Source organism: Tinamus guttatus, unplaced genomic scaffold, assembly GCF_059628265.1.
Source record: "Tinamus guttatus ecotype Peru unplaced genomic scaffold, ASM5962826v1 Tinamus_guttatus_pri_ptg000530l, whole genome shotgun sequence".
NCBI classification, from domain to species: domain Eukaryota; kingdom Metazoa; phylum Chordata; class Aves; order Tinamiformes; family Tinamidae; genus Tinamus; species Tinamus guttatus.
In genome coordinates, this window is record NW_028289064.1 from 2,255,287 (window position 1) to 2,280,487 (window position 25,201).

Below are 25,201 nucleotides of genomic sequence, written 5' to 3' on the forward strand. Positions count from 1 at the left end.
AAAGGATTTGGCTAGGACCCCCCCAGGACATGGTCAGCACCACTCAACTATTTCAAACCACCACGTCAAATAGCTTCTTTCATGGGCTGATATGCTGAATGTTACAAGTAGATATATTTTTTTCCCCTTGCCGTCATCAGCAACAGCAATTTCAATTCCTGTGTCTGTGATGGTTAGAAAGTGTCTCCTAATTTCCAGCTCACATCTATTTCCAGTGAGAATAGGAGAGCCATTCTGCTCCCTAAAGTATCTTGTCTGGTAACATCTCCAGCTCTGGACCCTAAAGCTGTGTCTGTACCAGGAAATGAAACGGTCTAGGGCTGCCCTCTGGCCCTGAGGCAAACTGGCAACATCTGCCAGCCGAGCCCTTTCACCCTCAAAACTATGACTAAGCTAAGGGTGTAAGAACGGGGTATAAGAACAGACAAAGAATACAGGGACTCTTCTACAGCATATTCCCCCGAGCCTCACGGATCTGCGGCTTTTACTGAGCTTGAAGTGTCTTTGTGGTTCACAGCCCTCACTCAAGTCTCTCATGAATTGGTCTGATTGCCCTTAAAGATTCAAACTTCTGGCACTCACCAATTTCCATGGCAGCGTTTTCCACTGCTGACTACATGGACAGCATCTAGAGTGCACCCGCTCTGACCACGTGTAGGTGCCTGCTTGAAGATGAGGAGATCTCCAGCCTCCCTCAAGTGTGATGAACAGCTCAACATGGTTTATAAACAGACTTAGACATCCAGCTTAGATGAGACACATCCTAATAGACACCCAAACTTAGGCAAGATGAGTCTCTCCTCTAGCTTGCAGTTACGCCCGTTAATTCTATCTACCTGATGTATTACTGCTGTTTCTCAGAAATGGAGGACAACCTTGGGCAACGTTGCATTGACAGCCATGGGACCTTCATGGAGCCTTGAGAACCTTCTCCTGGGGTACGGGATTAGCAAAGCTCGGCATGGTGTTGAAACCCTGTTTCCGAGCTGCCTCCAAAACGCCTGCTCCAGAAGTGAGCACATGGCTAGCGCAGCCACCCTGGGCCCTTGCATCTGAACTCGGATGATCTGGGGAACTGGGAGCAACTTCATGTTCCTTGAACTCTGAACTTTGTGCATTGTTAAAAAAGGACCTAGAATGTGAATAGAATTTCATTCAACACAAAAGGCTTAATTTTATTCCTTTGCACAGATAGGTAGTATCTTTGTATTTCTTCTGTTTCTGCTCATCTGTAATTCAAAAACATAATTATTCCTTCTTTAGGAAAAAAAAAAAAAAAGCTATTTAGAAACTACACAGATTGGCAAATTCCTTAATTCTCCAGGGTATAAAGGGACATTTACATTGCAGTCTTTTGAATGTCAATACCTTTTTATTATAGATTTACTCCAGGAAAGAGACTTAAAGGATTAATTGTGCATTTGTATGTTTTGTATGCTAGAAGAAGCCATTGCCTAAATCAAGACAAAACTAGTTGTGCAGAGCTGACTGGTTTGACGAAGTTTCAGCTTCAGTATTTCTGTGCAAAGGGAAGGTCTTAATGTCAAGGTTGTGCACAGAAATTTCCTCCTTCACTTATTATTTGCTTTAGTGATTCTATCAGGAAACCACTGGGTACCTTTCGCTACTTTAAATTTTGTGCTGTGATTCGGCGAAATACTTTCATGCTCAGCACAGAAGTGATACATTTCAGAATATTATGCTTTAAAAGAGAAAAGAAATGCACAATTTTGCTTAACAGGTAATTAATTAGCTTCTCTTTGGCAAGAACCAATATCAGATCAAAACAAGTATTACTTTGAGGCTGACAATCAGATAGACAAACTGGTCTTTAGTCTGAAGCTGAGACTGCTATACACGTTACAATTAAATCTGAGCATTTTCCACTGGATGAACTCAGAGAAACATAGAAATATTGAACATCATGGAGCCTACATGTCAAATGAATAGAACAAGGTAAAAATGTATGTGATAACCACAGTCCATGCTAATCCGCATGATGCAAAAAAAAAAAAAATCTACTGGAAAGATGGAAGACAAATTGCCTTTGAATTTTCACGGTAAAATGAACATCTCTGCACCAACCATTCCTCCTCAAGGCAGGGAACATTCCTTTGCTTGGCAATGGTGGAACAAGCTCTTTGCTGAACTTTTGAGAAATCTGGGTTCCTTTTTTACATTCTTTGTTTTGTTCCCTTTTCACTTGATTTTCCTTATAATGCACAATTACATAAATAAAAATGGCTCATCTGCTAGTTGAGTCAGGAGATGGGGAGTAAATTGACAAGTTCACACAAAAATAACCCCACAGTATCTGCACTTTGTTGAAAAAAAAGTGCTTTTGTAGTAGTTACAAAGAACAGACAGGAGGAATTGTATCTATGTCTGTAGGTGGCAGAACTATTTTTGGATAGAGGTGAGAGGCTAGAAGCCTGTCAAAAATTGAGAGTAGGAGCAGAGTAGATGGGAGATGCCCCAGGAGATGTACCTTGTATGAAAGGCAAATTGAACCATTTTGTAAAAAAATAAACTTTTAAGTCATACTTGAAGCTAGTGTAAAATAATTTTTTTCTGTTTATTTGTTTGCTTAATTAAGTGCAATTCTTTCTCTGAAATCAGAATGGTTTCTCTAATCCATTTCACTACCTATATTAAAAATAAACTAAAAAAGGGAATGAAAAACAAAGTGGAAGGCAAAATGAGCTAGGTCGATACTTGCAGCATCTGCCCTGCTAGCGGTGAGAGGCTTCTGGAGTTGGCCTTTTCAGTCGCCTCCAAAGGAAAGAATCCACACAGCTCATAATAAGATTAGTCTGTTTGGCAAAGAGTTAAGCAATGAGTCAACAACCTGGACTTAATAATGATCCCAGTTTAGGCAGCTCATTTCTATGAGTTACCTAACATGAGTTCTGGCATTATGAATAACAGGATGGCAGCGCATCGTAGGAGTGCACTGCAAGTGAGTCAGAGTGTCACGCTCACCGGCACCACGGCTGCTGAGGAGCGCAGGGATGGACAGCTGGGCTCGTAGGGGCTGGAATTAGGGAATCCATACGAGACAAAAACCACAAAAAATTAAAATGGGGTGTTGCCCTTCCGATGTAATGGACTCAGGTTTTTATACATGTGAACCTATTGTTTCTAAATTTTGAAGCTAAGGTGAATAAGTAGCCTTGCCTTGTACAGTTCAAATGCCAAAAATTCAATTTTCCAAGACTGGATTTTCACAGTGGTGAAATTTGTTTCTCATGAATTCATGTTTATGAAAGATTGCAAGCACTGGGTCCATGTTTTCTCCACAATTAGTGCCATTTATAATGTCACTTTCTTATGTGGCTTCTCTTTCACCCCCTAGGGCTGCCTGTTCTCCCAAATCTTCCGGGAGTTTAATTATCTTTGAAGACAATCCCCTTTCGGCAAACACAGCTGAAATTGGGCAATGGTTTTGAAAGATGTGAAGTGACAGGACAGGGAGACTTGAATGAAACACTGAAACTCAGCGTGGAATCAGCCTGCAAAGACAGAGAGGCAGTACATTCAGTAGGAGAGTTACACAAATATGTATGATACATAAATGTATGTGAATTATAGAAATATATGTACGTGAGTTATAGAAATATATACGTGCGACCCAGGTACGTTGGTGAGCACAGTGAGAGGGACCCCGTGTGTTGTTTCTTACCCATGAACTGGGTATGCAGACAAAAAGCTACAGGGCAAAAACATGAACTCAACGCTGGAGCTTGTTACTCCGTGTCTTTATATGTATGTATTTACAAGCAGAAAAAAGGAGCGTGAACGGAACACAAAACCACTTTCCAAGTTTACGCTCCCTGGGGGACGCGGGGGCTGCCGAGCCCAGCCAGGCCGCCCCAGTCCAGTCCGGTCCGGTCCGGTCCGGTCCGGGCGGGTGCGAGCGCCGCCGCCGCCAGAGGGGGCCGCGCGCCGCCGCCCCTCCCCCCGCCACACCCCCGCGCCGCCCCGCGCCGCGCGCACGTGACGGCGGCGCTGACGCCGCCGCGCCCCGGGGCTCGCACTGGGGCGGGCGCAGGGGCCGCGGAGCCGCCGCCGCGAGCGCAGCGCGGAGCCGGGGCAGGTGAGGGGCGCGGGGGCGCGGGCCGCGCGGGGCGGCCCTGGGGCGGCCGCTGCGCCGCGGATCGGGGTCGCGCTCGGCGCTGCCCCGGGCGGGAGCCGGCGGCGCTGCCGCCCTCCCCCCGCTCCGCCGCCGCGCGCGGAGCCGGGCGCAGCCGCCTCACCTGCCGCCGCGCGGCGAACAAAGGCCCGCGGGCGGCCCGGCCCTGCGGCGCCGCCGGGCGGCCCGGCCTGGCCCGGCCCCGCGCGCGGCGGCGCAGCCCGGCGGGAGGGCGCTCAGACGCGGCGCTGCTCGGGGCCGCAGGGAGCGGCGGTTGTTAAGGGGGGACTTAGAGCGCCCGGGGCCCTTAGGGAGGCCTGAGGGGGCTGCGGGAATGCGGGGTTTGGAGCGGCCCTTCGTCTCGGGAGTGCTCCTTTCCCAGCAAAATAACGCATGGGGATTTGTCTGGTTTTCGGGGTTTGTGGTTTGTTTGCGTTTGCCTTTTTTTTTTTTTTTTTTTTTTAATGAGTTTTGCTTACGAATGATCGCTGAGAAACCCCCCAGTCGGTGCTGCCTGCGCAGTTTCGGTGCGCAGCGCTTGGCTGTGCTGAGCGCGAGTGGGTTTCCACGTGGACCGGGGGCTCAGGAGATCACCCCGAGCTGGCACGATGGAAACCTGCACCCTGCGGATGCTGCTCCTTGCAGATACCAGCACAGCGAGGGCTGGGTCTCACCCACGGAGCAAAAATGTGGCTGAAAAGTTAGTTCTGCTTGATAAAGAGTGATGCCCATTTGGAAGACAGGTATAACAAATAGGGTCGAGCCTGGGCAGAAAGCCAGGATTAATTTGGGACCAAATCTTGGGGGATTAATCCCCCAAGAAATGGGCCTGCAGTATCTCCTTGAACTACTGAGCAAACACAGCTGACTAGAATCAGGGTTTTGTCCTCTGTAGTCAGTCTGACCTGATTTGTTAAGAATTCATCCTAATTTAGCAATGGTAATTGAGTTTATTTCTGTATCAGCATCACAGAAGGGATCGCTTCAGTAATGGATGAAGTTTGATGCTGAAAATGGAAAAAGATTGTACAAGTCAAGTGTCGTTGCTTTGTAGGACACCATGAACAAGGTCACAGGAAGAATTTCAAGGAGATCAGTTAAATTAAAAAAAAAAAAAAAGAAAAAAAAAAAGAGGATTTCATCACATGTATTGTAAGGCAAATAAAAATTCCATAGCTGAGGCGATTAAGGTTTTTCTGAGAGGGAAATAAAAGAATAGTAAAAGACTTCCTGGCACGCTGCGAAGTTTTAATAATCTGGTTCCAGAAGATCAGAAAAAAATCTTGTGTGTATGATAACTTCAAAAGAGAGGTATGCAACATCTGCTGTGTACGTGCTGAGCTTGCCTTGCTTGCTGCTTGCTTTGTTTTGGCCTGAGTTCTAGGAGCATGCTTAAGTTAGGCATGTGTGAAAAACACGTTTTATATTATAAGCGTGTGTGTTTACGACCTTACTGCTTTCAAGACCCTCTGGATGGACTTCAGAATCAATTTACTGAGCATTTTTCTGCAATAGAGCTAGAATTGGTTAGAGTACTTTAAAGGAGTGGATGTATTACTGTGTGGTTACGTTAGACTAGAAAATACCTTTTTCTGTACAAATATGAAGATATGTGAAGCAAGCCAGGTGTTTGGAGATGTCGTTGCAGCAATTCAGGATTGACTAGAAAAGACCCCAGTTTGTTTAGAAATGTGTAAAATCTCGCTGCTGTCAAGCACAACCATGCAAAACAGAGCTTTACTTTTGCTCCCTCTTTGTGGAAAGCCTTTAATTCCTGCAGCCGGAGATCTCCAGTGGGAGGCGACGCTCCCGGGAAGGTGCCGCGTGGTGCCGGAGCAGGCCCTGCTCGGAGCCGCCGCTGGAGCAGCCTCCAGGTAGGGCTGGCGGAGGACAGGGAGGAGCTGACCTCTGTAAACACCACGCGTTGCCAGCCCTGCTCCGGCTAAGCTGAGTAAGAGTTGGGAACGGTTCCCATCGGAAATTGGAGCCTCAAGAAATCCATGCCCGAGCACCTGGTGAAGGATCTCTGAGCAGTTTCCTTAGCTTGGGAGCGTGTCGGGTGCTGGCTCGTGGCTGCTTTCCCAGCTCGCTGACGAGCAGCCCGTGCTGCACGCGGTAATCCTGGGCTGGCCTTCCTGCTGCACGCTCCTCTGGAATGGCGGAATGTTTTTCCGTGCAGGGGCGTCATCCACCTTGAGGGAGCTACCTGGAGCGGGGCTTTGCTTTGGCGGAAGGCACGCGTGGCTCGGGTCTGATCTTTGGTTTGCTCTTCATGAAAAGTTTTCTTATGTCTTAGTGAGTGTGTTCATAATTATGACTCTCTTAATCAGATATCAGCTGATTAATCAGCTCCATGGGTCAATACTCTGTGTGGGAAGTCTGGCCTCTGTGGCAGAAGGGGGGGGGGGGGGAAAAAAAAAAAAGACACAAAAACTTGCTGCATCTGAGTCTGTGGAATTAAGACCAGGGTAGTTGTAGACCTGTGGGGTTAAGCTGATACTAACGAGACTCTCTGAGTATTAAGGCTATCTTGAAACAACTTGAGATATGTATGTCTCTGTATATAATTGTGTATAATAATTTTTTTTCTTCTTTTTTCCCTCCTGCTTTCCTCCCTGAATAAATAAATGAAGTAGGCTAAAGGGTAATGAAAAAAAGCTTTTAAATCCCTGGTAGCCCTGCGGAGAAAACATAAGCTGATGTTTTTTCTCTCTGTTTTCCGTATGGATCACAGGAAAGCTGTGCGTGAGTCCTCTTACCTTTTCATTTCAGACACAGCAGAGCTTCGTGTTAGACCGTAACTCAAATACTTGCGTTTTTCTGGCGTACGACCTTGAGGCTGTGAAATGGATTAGTAACAGTTTTGAAGAAGTGTTGGGATGAGTCAGGTTTAGTGACAAGAAAAAAATAGCATTTGAATGAGGCAGCCTCCAAGTCACTCTAGGATAAGAGCGGGAATGGTGACTATTTGTGTTTGCCTTCTGTTACAGTTGCTAAACAACTGTAGATCTACACAGAACAGCAGGTAGGCTAGTTATTTTTTACTAATACTGTAAGTAGACTATAAAGCTACATATTTCAATGTCTAGCTTTACGGCAGAGAGAGGAAAACAGATGATCCTAGTGTTTTTTTCCTACTGCTTTGTGTTTCTTTTGCTTCCATGGTTGGCAGCTTTGTTTGGATTTAGAAGCACCTTTTCTTTGTGCCGAGGCCTCCAGTGGAGCTGTCAGTCTGATCGGGTGGTTCCACCTGGAGACTTGTAAACAGCTAGTGCTTTAAAGTAGGAAATACTGCCTGGATGTAAAACCAGAGGGACTGGATGGGAGGAGGGTGAAGACTGTGCAAGCACCAGGGATTCTTCACGGGCTGCGTTCTTGAGCTTCTCAGTTTTTCTTTTTTTTTTCTTTCCCTAGTGAGTTTAATAGGAAATGCATTCGAGAATCAGACCAGATAGCAGAAGCAGTGAAAGAAAAATGAAGCAAATGTTGCAGAAAGGGGTTTCTGCTTGAGTTCTCCATAGAAGTCCTTTTTATCGCTTTAGCTGCAACAAGTGACCGTTTCTGCAGTTAGGCCCTAGTGTGGGAGCTGAGTTCCCACCGCATCTCAGCGCTCCATGGGATTGCTGTTTTGTGGGGTAAGCTGTGCAGATCTTGTCTTAAAGTCTGAACTTGCGGAAGTGCAGGTTTCTGTGTTATTTGCCTTATTCATGGCAAAAAACACACTCTTTTTACATGTGTTTATCTTCCCAAAATTAACTGCAACAGCATTTCTAGCTGTAAATTTTGTCTGAATGCTAAGAATCTTCCACTCTGCTTACACGCTTCATTTTTTCAGGAGTCAGAAACCAGACTTTTCCTGTTAACTTCCTACATAGTGTTTGTGCAAGTTGTTAAGATTGGTGCTCACCAACTTATGAATTGTGCCTTTGATGCTGTGCGATCGAACAGGGAACACTTGGAGTTCATGGACAGGAAATAGTTATCTGGATTCTGAGATGCTACAAGTCCTTTCCAAAATTTTCACTTCTTATCCTTTCAATCTGTTATTGCCCTTTTTTTTTTCTTTTTTCTTTTTTGTTTTGATTCTTATTCCTGTTTCGTTATGTTTTAATTTGATTTTAAGGTGTTTTAAGCTTGTTTGCTTTTAAGCGTTTGTAGCTTTTGGTTAGTTTGAGTTTTCAGTGGTAAGCGTCTTTAAAAGTGGTAAATGGTATCAGGTAGACCACTGAAACCAAAGCATCTTGGAAACTCTAACTCTTTTTATATATGGTTATAGGTAAAATTCACTTAAATAGCCAGTATGCTAGCAAAGTAAATAAATAACAAGCAATTACACACCCTTTTGAAGGATGGTGTCAGAATTAAGCCTCTGTGTAAGCAAGAGATCAGCTGTTCCCCCAGAGCTGGCCCTCGCCCACTCCCAAGTCCCAAAACAGTCAACTTTACTCAGTAACAAAAGCAGTAGACTTAATGGGTAACTGGGAGATAGCAAGAAGTTTGTGTGTATATGAGGGTTAAATTTGTTACCAAGTTTCACTGCTAGCTTCCTGGTTCGTGACTGCGAAAGGGCTCTGAAAATCTTTCAATTCTTCATTGGTTTATTGGTCTGAGGTCATAATATATTGAATATGTAATACTTTTGAAATTATTTTCCTCTAAAGTGTTCTCAGACATTTACTTCATTTCACGTATATATCTCTCTCTTTCAGCTCTGATTGAAAGCTGGGACAAAATACGTTGCAAACAGAATGCGGCTTCCCTTTTGCCTAAAAAGGTGAAATCTTTCAAGCAGAAATGGCTGACAAGGGCGTGAAGATACTTCCAGGACAACTGTATATTGAAGTGGAGTATGACTATGAATATGAGGCCAAGGACAAGAAAATTGTGATTAAACAAGGGGAGAAATACATCTTGGTAAAAAAGACTAATGATGATTGGTGGCAGGTCAAAAGGGATGAGAATTCCAAACCTTTTTATGTGCCAGCGCAGTACGTGAAGGAAATTCCACGAAAAGCACTGATGCCCCCTATTAAGCCAGCAGGTATGCTGCCAAACAGCGCGTTGAAGCTGACACATGGATTACAGAGATCAACAGAAAATGTGAATAAGTTACCAGAGCTTTCCAGTTTTGGGAAATCTTCTCCAGTTCAAGTGTCTTGCTTAGTTCGAGATGCCAATCAAAATCTGGGACCAAACAATAGCCCCAGTCAAACTTTTGGTTTGAGTCTGGACCTTACCCAAAACAATGGGAAACTTAACAATGATTTGCAGTCTCCCAAGATTTCCAATCAGTATAGAGCCCTCTCTGTGGGGCATTTCCCATGTCCAGAGTTCTTGGAAATAGAGAAGACCAGCTTCTTGCATGAACAATCTTGTGATTCAGCAGGAGAAGGCTCAGAAAAAATCCATCAGGATTCCGAATCAGGGGATGAACTCAGTAGTAGCTCCACAGAGCAAGTGCAGGTAAGCTCAAAAATTCTCTCTCCAGGTGCGTGGTGTTCTCTTTTTTTTTTTTTTTTTTTTTTTTTTTTTTCTTTCAAGTGTTACTGTAATTGTTTTGCTGCTCTTTTGAGTTTTCTTCTTAGTAAATATTTTTAAGAAGCATGTTCAAGTAAAAAGTTTTGCCTTGTGATTATTCAAATTTAAAGCTTTGATATGCATCTATTACTTGCAAAAATGTTTTAATTAACTTGATACACATTATCGTGTGCCTTAATGCTATATTTCTGTTAACATTTTTCTTTATTAAGATTATTTTGAGGTGATATTGAATTTTTGTAGTCCAGTGATTCTCTCCTAGAGTCAGGGAGTCTGCTGCTGTAAACATCTTGATTCTAGGCTTGTTGAACTTCGAAATTAGAGGAATATGGTGCTAGTTACAGTAGTCAGCTTTTTCTAAGTATATCACGATAGTCCTGTGAGTTGTAAGTTAATGTATTGGTGAATTAAGTAGTTTGAAAAATGACACACTTAGTTTTTTATGTGATTTAATTTCCATCTTTATTTTCTTTGTAGACACTTATTGTAATGAGTCAGTCTTGCTAATTTTGCTTTCCACAACTTTACTCTGGATAAAAATCCAAACATGAGAGTTTTCATTAGTTAGTATGGAAGAATCTCAAGAACAATACCTTCCCCCTTTAGGCTAAAACTGAGCAGTGATGTCTTTTTTTACTTAGAAAAATGATTGATTATTTTAAATTACTTTTAAAATCGTTTCTCTCCCTCCTCCCCAGTACATAAGCGGATCATCAGGTCAGTTATGGGAGGGGAAGTGTGGGAAGTTAATTCTATTGTAGAGCTAGAGTTGTTGTTGAGTGATTGATGTGTGTGTACATACATATATGTATGTATGTGTGTGCAGCTGTAATTTTTGGGCCCCTTATGTTATCTTGTCACTTAAAACTTATTAGATGTTTGCTTTAGAAGCATGTCCAATAGCCCGACTGCTGTCATAGTAACTATTTGCTAAATTAACAAATCTTTTTATATGATTTTTTTGAACATTCCTTAGTATTCTAATCTAAAAACTTTATCACACTTACTTTTTTATTGCATGTCAAGTCTGTTTCTTCTGCTGTATTGAATGTAACTTGAGGTGCCTGTCACCTGCGTTTAAAGTAGATGGAATTAACATGGAATGAATATGTCTTGGCAAACAATATGAGTATGCGGTTTCCAGTTTACTCCTTGTTAATATTGGCATCACATTTAGTGTTCAATTTTTTTGTTTATTTTTAATACCAATTCACTGACTTAACACCAAAATGCAAGCAAAAGTTTGCGTTTGAACTGGGCGGATAGGAGCATATACATGCAGACTTTGCTGTATTGTGTTGTTTTATTATATATGATACGAGCTATATTGTACAAGATCTGGAGATGGGAATTTTTTCAGAGCTTAGAAATGTGGTTCCTAAAAATTTTACATTTCAGCTGTGCAGAAAACATGACCTTATTTTATTAATGTTGCGGTAAAGCTATTGCTGTTTTTACAGTCTTGAACCATAAGGGTGTTGGATGGTCAATATGTTTTGCAGTTGTTTTATTTTAAAACTCTGACGTAACTTGACTTTGTCATGTGTAATCGCAGCCGTCTCAAACACAATTACAATATTTGACATTTAGGAGCCATAAGAGATTAAAGCAGTAACAGCACTGATGTCACTGTTAGCTCAGTCTAGATATTATGAGTACCAGCCTCCTCCACTGGAACAGCCCCATGTTTTTTATAATTCTTTCAATAATGAGCATTGTTTAGCAGAAATCAGCTGTGCAGAAATTAATGGCTTAGAAAGCTGTTTTTATTGCTCTTAGTCTGTAGTTAGAACATCAAGTTCCAGGCGTTCGCACACAAACACAACTTTCCCTCCGCGGGACAAGTTGACTGTGGACTTTTATCCTTCCGCCTGTTGTGGAATTTAGTTTCATGCAGTCTGTGTCAAAAAAAGAAGGCAAATTACAGTGAAATTTCAATAGCACTTTGTCTTAGATTTGTAGGAGTGGAAGCTTAGATGACCTTAATAACTTTGTGTAGGCAGAAAATCTTATCCACGCATAACTCATAGTTCATAGGCAGTGTTGATGCCAGCACAGAGCAGATACAGAGGCAGATGGATAGTTAAGGAACCTGTTTCTTGCATTTGTGTCCTTTGGAGAAGGAAACCTTAGATTGAATGAGCTCCATGGTTCTGCTTCCATACAGCTGTGAAACAGGGGTGGATAAGTCTGAGAGGATAATATTGATGTTCAGTCCAGCCTTTAGTGGTGTTTGTACCCTGAATACAAATGTATGAGATGCAAAGGAGTGCTTGCATTATGAGAAGTTCATCCTAAGAAATGGTTGTTATTCTCTGAAGATTATTTTACAAATCTTTTCCAGGATTAAAGTGTAGCTTCTGGAGCTGGACGATCTCCAGCTCAGAGATTTGTTGGCTGTGGAAATGCTGAAGGACCCGTTTTCTCCAATGTACTGCACAAAGAAAGGGATTTTTCTAGCAGCTGAAATCTTGCATAAAATGAAGAGTAGAGAGGTGACCGTGGGAGAGCAAAAGAATTTGCTGATGGAAGATATGAGCAAATGACCTGGTGGAGAGAACAGGAGTGGGTATGAGCGCTTGTGTCCTTCTATACAGAGAAACGCCAAGAGCTGTGTGCAACTCTAGTGCATAAAGTGTCCTCAGAATTGAATGATCGCTTGTGGACTTGAATTTTAGGAGGGGTGGAGATAATTATGTGGTGCTAGATGTCAGAAGGGCAGAAAATGGTCTTCAGAGGTTAACATTAGGATGGAACGAGACTGAGAGAAGAGCTCTTTAGCTGAGGTTGGACAGTACTTGAGAAGCACCTGCGAGGTTATGGCAATAGGAAATCCGGAGTAATTTGTTCTGGAGAAATGATTCTGTAATGAAGCATTCATAATTTCTCGGGGAAAAGGAGTTGAAGTAAAGCTAGGAGAAAATAAAAACCGTCTTGAAAAGGGACTGTGGACAGTGCTTGCGGATAAAAATCTATTAATTTTTTGAGAGAGGATGTGCAGAGGGAGCTGGATAAGTTTGGCAGTTGTGCCAAGAGGGGAGAGAAAGGTGTGGTCTCCTCCTTTCACAGGAGAATGTAAGAATGGTGCTACAGGATAGATAAAATAGTTAACAGACAGGTATTAGATACCTATTTCATAACTGACCTAAAATATTCTTTCTGGTGGGGATGAGTGTTCTCTTTTGTGGTGAAAGACATGGAGTATATAAAACTTGAAAATATTTGCACTCACTTAATGTTACTATTTTATGCTTATTAAAAAGATACTTCTAGCAGCAGGGTGCTTTTAATCATTATAAATATAGACAGTGACCTATTTGCAAAGATTGTTCTTTCATCCTCTTTAGTAATTGACTATTGCATAAACTGTGAAGCACTGAAGGGGATTATCACGAGGATGACTGTTTTGCTTTGATTAATTCTGAGTAGTAAGGAGCCTGCAAATGGAGCTCCTTCCCTTTTACCTCTGCAGTTTCTCTGGGCATTGCTGTAACTTTATTTTTGCTCAGTTGAGGTGTTGTGTTTCTGTGAGTCTTGCATTTTGGTTGATAGTCTAACACTAATGATTTGACCAGTCATTCTGGTTGGTCAAATATGAACTTTCTAAATTAATGACTACTGGTTTTGTAGGCTACAGATTTAATTAGCATCCAGGATAAGAACTGTACTTTTTTTTTTTTTTTTTTTTTTTTAAAAAAACTTTGCTTGCCATATGAAATAGTTATGCTTAATGAAACCAAAAATGTTTGCAGACTTTTCAGCAGGTCTTGCAGTGGTAGTATGTATAATATTTTAAATGAGGTTTGAAGTGTCACTTTTAATATCTAATGCTCTTAAAATCAGCATTAGAATAACTGTGTAAAATGCTGAAATATGCATGTTATGATGAGGTGAAGAACACTTCGTAGGCTTTTAATGACAAAGAATTAAAAGCTCTATAATTGAAGGAATTTTGCAAAGTGCTAACACTAGGGTTCCTCTTCCTCTCACTCCTCTCAAGTAACTGTTGGGAGAACCCAAACCAACCTTAAATGTTTTATGAATTATATTGGAAACTGTGAAAGCCTTCGCTCACGGAAAAAAAAAGCATTTTCCGAAAGTTTCTTTCCTCCCATTCCTCCCTGCACGCCTTTCTCTGTGCTAGCAGGTCTGGATAACTTGAGTTTGCAGGAGGGCTGTTTTTGATCAGATCTTTTTAATATGGAACAACTGTGCAAGGCAGCGAGCAGATAGCTGTCCCTCTGTTGGGGTGAGTAATTCTGGCACTGGGTGACCTCAAATGAGAAAGCTCTATGTCTCACTAATGCTGCCTGTAGCCCATACGCTCCTCTGAATTTCCCTTCCGCAAATTAGATTGTCCTCCTTTTTCTTTTTTTAAGAAAACAAATATTATTGACAACAGGCGATTGTGGAAAAGTCATAATATGGGGAGGAAATGTGGTTTCAGTTGGCAGCTTGTATTAAAGCTGACATGAAAACTGGTGTCAGAGTGTTCAGCTGCTTAAGGCATAAAACAGGACTGCGTATACCAAGCAGGCTGTGAGTCCAAAATTGGACCAGAGGTCGAGAGCACTGTTAAAATCCTGCAAGTGCCAACAGTCTTCTGACTTTTTCTACACGTGTTTAATTTCATACAGAAAAGGAAGAAGTGGGACCTCCTGGGTATCAGCTTCCATTCATAAGTACTTTCTACCTCTGCTTCTGACTCTGGTAGAACTTTTAAATAGCTCAAGTGAAGCTCCAGTTGCGCTACTCATAGAATAATGATTTAAATCTTTAAATCTTTAATGCTTCTGGATTTCAACCCAGAAAAACTCTGCTGTCCCACCTGCCTTTGTTTAGGTAGCACAAAATACCCCTCTTAGCATTGATAATAGCAGCATGTTTATGGAAAGTAAACACTTAAATAGAAAAGGAGCATGAGAAAAACGAGCTGATGTTTTGGCAGGTTGCTGCCTAAATTAAAGCGCTTGGAAATGTTGTAGGTTTCTCCGTGGGCAGCTCTTCTATCAGTTTTGTTGAGAACTTGCAGACATAGAACAAACTCAAACCTGCTCTGCAGTAAACCAAACACTGTCCTACAGTATGGGATCATATCTCGTTCTTGCACATCGCATAGCTGAATGTAAACAATTATATTCTATACCATTATCCCGAGTTACTATCCAGGCAGTTGTTTAGTATTGTAGTGCTTGCATATTAAACAAGGTTGCTGTTAATTTGTAGAACGTTAGAGAAAGTATCACTTGTTTAAACGGTGGGGAACGTATGACTGGGCAGAGCGAAACGCACAACACGTCTTTGACAGGCTGTTCTCTCTGGAATAGTAGCGACGTTTGTGCTTAAAAAAGGAAAACCAAATCTATGCGTATCTAGTGCCCAAACAGCTGCTATTTTTCTGACGTGTCTTGTTGGATACGTTTAAAAAACCAACATGATCAGAGAAAGGCGTCTTGTTCTTGCATAGGTTTTATTTTAGTGCTGAATACATTGACAAAGGTTCTTTTTCCAGTGTAGTAAGAATTGATGGTGGTTAAGAGTTTCAGAAGGCTTCTGTGATGGTAAGTGGGAAATCTCGCGATAGATTGTACTTACTAATTTAGTACTTACTAATTTAGTCTGTCTTTATGTGCAATTACTGTCTTCTAAGCTAGTTCCGAAGAATCCAGTAGTACATTAATACAATATTTATGCAACTCTTGGCTAAGCTCTGGAAATTATAACCACAGGAAGTTGTGAATGTTAAAATCTTACCTGTGTTATAGGGCTGGCTTCTGTGGAAGAACCTATCTGGGGCTAACAAGAAGAGAGCTCTTCCCTGAGCCTCAGCTGGTGTTAGAGCTGTGAATGCAGCGGGACTGAGAATACAGCTGGGAGGGCAGCACGGCCCCCCAGGCCTTCCTAGGCAGCTGCAGTTGAGGGCGTTTGGTTCTTCCTAGCCCTTAGCCTGGTGCCCTGCAAAGGTGCGTTCCTGCCGTCAGAAAGATACGGAGTGTGGGAGAAGCAGAAATTCTTGAATACTTGGCAGGTGCCAAAGGTTTGGATAAGAACCATGCAAAAACTTTTCGCTCCAGCAGATGCCCAGGTAGTGCTGCATACAGAGAGCTCCTGATTATGTAGGCAGCGCGTCGTGAGCATTGCGTAAGCGTTAGGGTTTTGTAAGGAAAGGCTGGCACATGGACACCTGTCTGAGTGGACTCGGTTTATTGCTCTAGATTGAGTTTTTGATACTGTTATATGACTTCATCTTCTCGAAATCAAACTTCGCCATTGGAATTTACCACCACCCATCTTTAGTATTACACATGACTTTTTAAATTTAATTAACGCAGTTTTGGTTGTTCCCATTTAAATAGTTTTCCTGGAGCTTTTGTGTGGTCCTCAGATCATCCAGTTAAATTAAATAGTTTTCCTGTGTTAAGCTCACTGCTGAAAAGTGAAGTTTTACATATGTTTTTGGTGGTGGTCAGTACTAAGGAACTGTCATCTTTCTTTTGCTTTCCTGCTGTATCTTGTAGTTGGGGCACATTGCTGTTCTCGGCACCACACGGCTCGACAAATATTTATTGCCAGTGCGGCACAGGGAAGGACTGGTGCTAGCTTAAGCAGATTGTGACCAAGTGTGTAAATACTGGTGCACTAATAGCAAAGGCTGTGCTCCTTTATAACAAAATGGATTGGAAGAAATAGTTTAGTGCAAACTTCTGCAAATCTCCCAAGTGGAAGATTTTCCCATGGGGAAAGGCACCCATGTGTTTTTAGTATCGCTTATGTGGTGAAACAATGTGCTAGTGTAGAGAGACACTGACAAAACATCGTCTGATTTAAAAATAAATAAATAAATCTGTTAGCCAAAAAAAAAAAAAAATCCTTACTCTCAGCTAACTTTTCAGTGTTTGTGATAGCACTGGGAACACATTTCTCTTCTAGACAGCTTGATGAGTTACCAGGTTGTTATTTAAAAATGCGTTGTGCTGCAACAGAAACTTTACACCATGCTGCTTTTAGTCATCGCCTGTTCCTGAAGCGTTCAGGAAGAGTTTTTTGATAGGTTATTCCTATTGTTTTAGAAGAGGCTTTGATCTCTGGGAAAGTGAGGCTCTTGGGCTCTCCTGAGGATCAGTCAGCACATTTAGTGCTATCCATATCAATTCCTGGTTATCTGCCTCCAGCTTAAGGAGCTGGTTGGTATCTGTTTCATGCATAATTGCATGGTGCTTTTAGGTGCAGGGGAGTATATCTTCATGTGTGCTCATCATTTTTTTTGAGCAGACCATAAATAACCAGTTCAACTGTCAAGGCTGGCAGTTTTTCTGCCGCAGCAGTTCCCTGTGGTTTCAGATTGGGGCCTCTCTCTGTTTGCTGGTACCAATTTGCTCCTTGTTTGCACCCGGTGCCCTCCTGCCCAGTAGCTTCCTGCAATGTAACCCTCACTCTTGATGTGGTGGGAAAACAGGGTTAGGGGATGTTGGACATGTGTCCTGGCTGAGATCTTATCCATCCTTATCCCCCTTCCCGGGGGGATTCAGATGTTTAATGGATTCCCAACTGGTCATCCACTGCTGCCTTCACGTTTTGAGCTGCCACCCTCAGCTTTCTTACTTTCTGTCAGCTTGTCTTTGCCAGTTCACGGGGCTACATTCCTGGTTTTCTTCCGTGCCTTAAGAGACTGGCCTCTGTTCCAACTCCCTGCTCTGTTCTTATAGCAAGGTGTGGGTGGTTATGTTCCAAGAGAGAAATTTTCCTGTAATTTTGTTGTTTACTTTTCAATTTAGTTAATAGCATGCATTAAAAGCTGCACAGCATCTCTTCTGTGCTTCATTTTATAGAAATGTTGAGAATATGTTCATAAATATAGCACCTATGAGGGCTGGAGGCGGAGTGCTTTGCAACAAGTTGTTGCAGCTGTGTCTTCAGCACATACTTTTATTAAAACAAACACAGATAACTTCAGGAGGAAACAAGGAGTTTCACTGGCAGTTTCTTTCCTGGTAGTTGATTTCTGAGGAAAGATTTTTTTTTATTGTTGTTCTTTATTTTTTTTTCCTTTTTAGTAGGAAAAAGTCTCCAGTCTTCAGCAGCCAGTGAGAATTAGTCCTTGCATTAACCCTTCCTGTAGCTGGTTGCATTTTATGCTGTTTTGTGACTTTTCCTTTGGCTTCTTGTAATAAGATTGCTTCCTGTAACAAATGCAATCAATACTGATAAGGATTTTTCCTTTTTAATATTGTGTACTTGGACAAGGTGGTTTCTACTTGTTCATTCAGTGTGTGGAAGTCATAGAGCCAAGTCATGTCACAGTCCTGTGAACTCTGCTGTCTTGACTAGTGTTCATAGCTGTGCTCAGAAAGACTCAGTTAAATAAAACTAAAGCAGATAATGAAAAAGCCCCAAATTCTGCGATGAAAGTCTTGTTCTAGCTCATCTGTAGCAACTGCATTACCAGATGGTAGATCTGCCTTTTGCTTGGAAGTTTTGTCTACCTTTTACCTTTTATTTATTGCTCACACCGATGGTAGGTGATGGCTTCCTAGGCAGTCAGCTAGGATGAAGAGGAAAAACTGATCATTGTGGCTTGAAATGCTCCGTTTAAAAACGGTATCTACAGCTGGTCTGAAGAATTTCATGTTGTTTTCCTGCTCTTACTTCATTTTCTCACAATGCCTCCTTACTGTCTGTCCAAAAAATGCTGCTTTGCTTTACCACGTGCTATGGTGTAAGCTGCAGACAAGGCTTCAACATGGTCCTTTGTACAGTTAGATCTGGGCTGAAGGGTGACCTCTAACACATTGTACAGTAAATAATAAAAATCCCCAAACCCAGTTTTCTGTATCTCTTTCATAGGGGAAAAACACTGGCTTAATATCTAATTTTCTTGAAAAAAGGTGACAGTTGAAGACCCAGCTTATTTGGAAATCTTTTTTTTTTTTTTTTTCTGAAATAAAAAGCAAAGTGACAAGAGTGTACTTTATTTACTCTGAATATTAAATTACGAAAATAACTATGTTCTTAAAAGTGAAAGAAATTCTTGCTAGAGTAAGGAAAATAAAGGGGAAGAAACAGTACAGAAACATGTGGCTGAGTGTCATGTTTTCTGCCCTAAAGTAGAGAGCCAGCAAAGTGCCTGCAAGTAGGAAACGGACTAAGAAGTGCAGCCAGAGAGCAATTTCTGGTGGTTGTAGGGAGGAAAAAAAAAGATGCAACCTGGTTTAGATTGTTGTAAGAATTATTACTCACTTCTGCATCAGCCAGTACATCTTTTTGCTGAGTAAAATGACAGTATCTCTGAGGTTTTGAGATAGTAATCTTTATTAGTACAAGTGTGTGCTTCTTCATTTCTGTGTTTAACAAAAGTCTAAAAATAGTCTTAAAAATCTCTACCAACTTCTCCAGGTTATGTGCTATGGGCTGGATGTATTTCTAACAATTTGTCTTACTGTTCTGTACGCTTCGCTAAGTGGAATCAGAATGTGAAACTTTGAGTCAGCATAGCCTATTCTAGCAAATTTAAAGGTTGAAAATATAAAAAAGTAGAAGCAAGATAACTTACTTATAGGCTTTTGTGTTTGTTTGTGGCCTTCAACAGCAGGTAGAGGTAATTATCAAAATTTGAGCAAAGTAAGATTAAGAATCTCTTATCTACATGTGTCAGCTCCTAGTGCTTATTTTATTCATCCCATTATGTCTTTGAAAATCTTTCAGAATTTGAAACTGAAATCTTGACTAAAATGGATGTGTGCATGTCGTGTCTGGTATGAGTCTTGACTTTGTAGCCGATTCTTCATTGCTAGAAAATTAAGTTGAACCTCATGTAATAGCAGATGTTTTCACTTGAGTCGCTAAAATACATGAGAGTGTGTGGGGGATGTTGAGCAGCTCTAACACAACTTCAAAACCTGGATTGTGCTTGGGAGCAAATCCCTTGTGCAATCAACGTCTTCTGAATTTACAATGACTTGAGATGTTTTGTCCTTCAATTCTGTGTTTCCGTATATTTGAAAGCATAAATGATAGACACTAATATATGTGAAAATCTTGTGATTTATTTGGAAATTTTATCACGCAAGTTAAAAAGCTGAGTATATGTGTATACTGCAGGTGACAATATAAGTAGTCAGCTTGATAACCTGTTAAAAGCCAGTTTATAATATGAGTTTAATTTTGAAATGCTTTTCCAGTGAAGCTGTAAACCTTGTTTACACAAGTGCCTGGCATTTTCCTTTTAAATCTCATTAAAGGGAGGTAAGAGTGATTAGCAGTTTCCTTTATAGCATGGATGTTGGTGTCCAAGGTGATTATTTTTCCTGTTCAGAAACTTAAGCACAAATCTAAAATGCTGGAAAAAACAAACAACCCCCCCCCAAAAAAAAACAATGACTTAATTCTAATTGCATAGCTGGGTTCAGGCTTTTGCCCTCTTTTACTGTTGCCTTAAGGTTTCCTGCAGGGAGCTTGGTGAATGTGCCAGGCCAAAGTCCTGGAAGCTGCTGAGGATGATTAAGAAATGCAGTGTCCTAAAACAGTCTCCTTTGAATATTAAGTAGCAGTCACGTCTCCGAGTTGTTTCCCAAGTGTTTTTCTTGCACTTTCTATACATCCTGCTATCCATTATGCAACCCACTGATGATTTTCAGTGTAGTACAGTGAGAATGCTGGATAATATTGGCTACAAATGCTGATTTGGTAAGAAAATGATCCAGTAAAAGGACTAATGCATGGCAAGTGGTTTTTAAAGATGGAGAGACTTGGCTATTGACTGTTGCTTGAAATTTGTCAGGTAAAAGTTTTGATTTCAAGTACAGATGTTATAAATTTGTTTTAAACACGAGCCATGTAAGTAAGTGGGAGCTTAACATCTAATTTTAAACAGTTGAATCGTTACCCACATTAATTGAAGTCTTGCTTACATGTGTTAAAAATTATGAATAGTGTGTGAAAATACTTATTGTACTGTATATTGCTTCAGTGCTGGTGGGGGGAAGGTTTATGTGGGGGTAAAGAGCTGACTAACAGGCAGCCAGAGCCATGCTGAACAGTGTCTTCTCCCAGATCCTTTCCAGGTGAGGCTTTTTTTTTTTTTTAATATATATTTTCAACATTTCAGTAAGGTGTGCTTAGTAGTGACAAAAGTGGCATAGGTTCAAATGGTGTTTGTAACTTCTTGCTGCTGCTGGGTTTTCATTTCTGTGGTGTGACAGTGTGGCCACAAGCAGCGTTACAACTTCTGCTCCTGGCTGGCCGTGTGATAGAGCACAAAGCGGCCGCGTGTGTCAGCAGCGGGAACCTCCCTGCCACGTTCCTCGTCTCCCGGGAGGACCGACGGCCGCGTGGCTTGGGCTGCGCCGAGTCCTGCTCACCGGCTGCAGTTTTATGCATTTTTGGAGTTGGTATACAGGCTTTATGCCACTCTGCGTATCTTCTAACCCCCCAGGTTCAGTGAAATTCCATAAGCAGAAATACTAGTAATTAAGTGTAATTGCAAAAAAATGTAGGCAGTTGCCACACATACTCAGTTGCACCTCCTGTAAAGGCAAGAATTTGGGGATAATTTTACTGTAAGGTCTATTAAGAAATAGAAAATCTCCTGGTATGTTTTATGCTTTTGGTATCGCTGTGGCTGAACAGCAGACCTCTAACAGTCACCAGTGGAAATAATAAGCTTCATTTAATGACAACAGCGGCATTTTCTGAGTGCCTGGCTGATCAAATTGCAGCTCTGTTAGTTCTTCCACTGACCATCATAGGACCTAGAGCATTGACCTCCACAAATGCCTGCAGGTACCAGTGTCTGCCTTCCTAGAGAAACTCAGTGCATACACTGGAAGTCTTTCTGCAAAGAAGCATGGAAATCAATGACAATTTTAAAGTTTTGTGTATGTGTCAAAATGCTTTTGTAAAGCATTTTTAAATACTTTAAAATCTTGGGTTTTTTAGTTTCTGTTTACTCCTGCAAATCATCCTGTTTTTCACAAATGGTAATACTTGAACAAATGAAAATATTTAAAAATGAGCTCCTTCAGCTAACTCCTGAAACAAATGACACCAAATGAAACAAAAGTCTAAGGGCACATCATTTATTGTCAAGAATAGTAGAAAAATAACATGCCCTTCACCCTCATATATGCTTTCCTTGGAGACTACAGACAAGTTGAGCTTTACCCCGTGTGTTTTGTGCAGCTGAGCAGCTGCTCCCTGTCAGCTTTCAGGAAGAGCTTTCAGTCCTGGGCTTTGCCGTGCACCTTCAGCACAGAGATCCCGCTGCATGCGGCCCCTCCAAAGCTGTCCTCCCAAGAGCCTGGCGGGTAGCGACACTTCATTATTCCTGCTGTTTCAATGAGAACCTTCTCCAATGGTTTGTGGCCGTAGCTGATCCCCTGAATGCTGAGCACAGGGTTGTGATTCAGGGGCGGGGGATGGTGGAGTTCGCTGCTGTGAGCGAGGGCACCCGCTTGCTTAATCAGCACGGAACTATTAGCAAATTCCTGCCATCTCAGCTATAACCTGCTGCTAAGAGGTTTGCTGTATTACATAGGGAAGTCTTTTTTTAAGGGGGGGAAAAAAAAAGTCTGGAATGTTTTAGTAATTTTAAGTAGCATAACACTCCACCTAATGAAGTTTGACAGCGTTTTCTACACTCCCGCGCCTAATACGCAGGAATGCATCTGTCCTCCTGTTTGTGCAAAATGCTGGTAACCTCCTGGCTTCCCTTCCTAAGGAAAGTTTTTCTTGCATGAAAACTTTCTACGTAATCTTCATGTATAATTTATTACATAAAATATGTTCCTTGCAACCAAATGAACTGTGTAATTAGCTCCTTTTAAAGTAATTTCATTTTTTATTTATTAAAAGATCCCACAATTTTTATTTCAGTCCAAAGACCTTTTGGGTAAAGTTTTTTCCTTTTTTGGTAAGGTTTTTTCTCCCCGTCACTTGAGAAATGCTTTGATTTGGTGTGTGTGCCATAGATGGGGGTGTCCGTGTGGCATTTGTCCCTCAGACCCTCGGCAGCAGCTTCCAGAGGGGGCTGGTGCCAAGTATGTTTTTTACTGCTCCTCTCTTTTGCTTTAGAGGCAGCGTATGTCTGTATTTTATGTGGCGGTATCATCTTTTTCATTTTACTGATGAATTGGAACTGATCTCCAGTACCTAGAGAGCTTCATTTTCAAGTGCACACAATGGAAGCTGGCGTTACATGGCAGAAAGCCGGTTTAGCTACGTTACCTTGTTCTAGTTTTCTTTAATTTGTGCAACTAGTCAGTCACTGTAGTCGTGGAGGAGGGCACTTGTTTTCTTTTCCCCCCCTTGCCAGCTTGGTGCTGGCTAGACAGTATTAGCTGTCTGTGGCGTGGACAGAAATGTGGCAGCGAATAAAGCTTCCCATTTTTGTTGCAGGATCTGGTTCCCTTGCAGCTGCATTAGCTCATTTATCTCTTACAACTCTGAGTCTGATCTCGCTTCTGGAGCCAGGCTTTGAGAGAGTTTTTTTAAGCCCAGCAGTGCTGTCCTCATCGGAAGGCCCCTGGTTTGCAGGCAGTGCTGGAATGGGATGTAGGATACAGGGATGCTGCCCTTCATGGGCACCTGGTGGGGAGAGGAGAGCCCCTTTCTGGGCTGATCACACTCAGGAGAGCCACCTTTTGGAGATGGATTCAAAATACGTGCATTTTCCTGGCATTTTTGGCAGGCTGTGCCTCTTTGTTAGGGATCTTTGTAAGGGAACTTCCATCTTAGGGAAGCTCCATTTGAGAAGAACTTGCAAAGGAGCACGGGTATTTCTGGTAGCATTTAATTAGCGGTAGCTGTTGACACTTATCCTGGGGATGAAATCAATAAGGAAAGCTGGAGTAAGATGTTTTTCCCCGTATTTTTTGTTTGTGCACTTAGAGATTTCTGTGGCAAAAGCAACATTTTATGTTGAATGAACAGATAGTTGCAGGTCTATAAGACTTCTCAAATCAGGATGCCAAATGTGAGGTAGTGGCTTGAGGTTTGTGCCTTTTTATTTGCAGTGTCAGAACTGAAAGATATCACAAAGTCAGTCATACTTGAAGTAACTGGTTACAGTAGAGTCATCTAAACTATAACTTATTTCAGTGTAAAAAAAAAAAAAGTTATGGGAAACTTAGCTGTCCTTCTGTACTGTTAACTTTCTTTTCTTTGAGGTTTTAATGGTAGGGCACAGTTGGAAATACTAAAGTGAGGATGTTTTCTTATTAAGTAGATTGGAGGAACCAGAATACTAAATGTACATCTTTAATTTGGTTATTGAAAACTTCATGAGGCGTTGTTAATTCTCAAAAAGCTTAACCTTTTATGTAAAATCAAGTGGTTTTCCTAGGGCATGTGCCAGTGATCTCTTGTCTGTCATAGTGTTGAACCTCTAAACTGTATGGCTGCCTGTCCAAAATTAGTCAACACATCTTTTGTAAAACATGCCAGAGGACGGGATAGAGTAATCTTCTGCATGAAACTTCCTACCTGAATGATTAAGGAAGGCTTTTTTTTTTTTTTTTTTTTTTTTTTTTTTTTTTTTTTTTAAGATATTTGGATTTATATCTGACTTTTGAAGATGTATTGCTATGCAGAGCTTCTGGGGAGGGGGTTTAGTCTACTGCTGAGAAATCCATTATTATTCCTTGAATATTTTGGTATGCACTTGGCTTGTTGGAAATCGTTTTCTAAAGCATGTAACATTGTCTTCAGTCCATCACCAATCCTTCTTTAAAGGTCATGAAGTAACTTGCCACACACTGTATGTGCTGTGGTCTTTTTATGGTTTGTTTTTCAATCGCTGTAGCTCACAGCCTGTGGATTTTGTTGATTAGTGGCTGCACTAAAGGCCACAGAGGTGATTAAAGGTCCAGAGCTTCTGTCCTATGAGGAGAGGCTGGGAGCTGGGAGCGTTCAGCCTGGAGAAGAGAAGGCACAGGGGGATATTATCCATGTGTAGTAAATTCCCGATGCGAGCGAGTGTGGACGACACAGCCGGATCTTCCCAGGGATGCCCAGTGACAAAACCAGAGGCAACGGGCGCAGCTGAAACGCGGTGAGCCCTGCCTGAAGGAAAGAGAGAGATGGAGCAGAGAGCTGCCCTGGGCCTGGAGCTGGGCCAGCTGCTTTTGCTGGCCCTGCAGCTGCTCGGAGCCACTGCAGGGCTTCTGCGCTAGGGGTGCTCTCCAGAGCCCCCTTCCAGCCTCGGCTCTTCTGTTGTTTCATATCTGAACCAGAAAAAGTGCAGCTAACCAGTTCTGAAGTGATAGAATATTTCAAATTGCCCCCCAACCTCCCAAAACCCAGTTTACTCTGTTTGCAGGAGCTGTAGTTAGTATAACAAATATGTGAGTGATGAAACAACTTGCATTTTGTAACTTCTCAGGGAAAACTTCTCAGTGACATAAAGTTTCCTGTCAGCGCTGCGGCTGAGAAAGCTGCAGTGGGAAATGGCCAAGAGTCTCAGTAAGACTGTTCTGCATCGAACACATGGGTATGCAGGGCATGCAGGCTGCCACCTATCATTTTAGGTTTCATGGG

General features: G+C 41.9%; 1 protein-coding gene across 8 annotated transcripts in view; it reads left to right on the plus strand.

Moving 5' to 3' along the window:
• The first annotated feature begins 6,947 nt into the window (after positions 1-6,947).
• ARHGAP12 (Rho GTPase activating protein 12) overlaps positions 6,948-25,201 on the plus strand; it is a 66,199-nt gene continuing 47,945 nt past the window's right edge. For 7 of the 8 annotated variants that reach the window (XM_088533964.1, XM_010221125.2, XM_010221126.2 and 4 more), the window contains exon 1: positions 8,770-9,595. In XM_088533964.1, the coding sequence (XP_088390090.1) occupies positions 8,927-9,595 (669 nt within the window). In that variant the 5' untranslated portion in view covers positions 8,770-8,926. Of the gene's footprint in view, positions 7,158-8,769; positions 9,596-25,201 lie in introns of those variants that run through there. The other variant, XM_088533960.1, reaches the window with a different exon arrangement.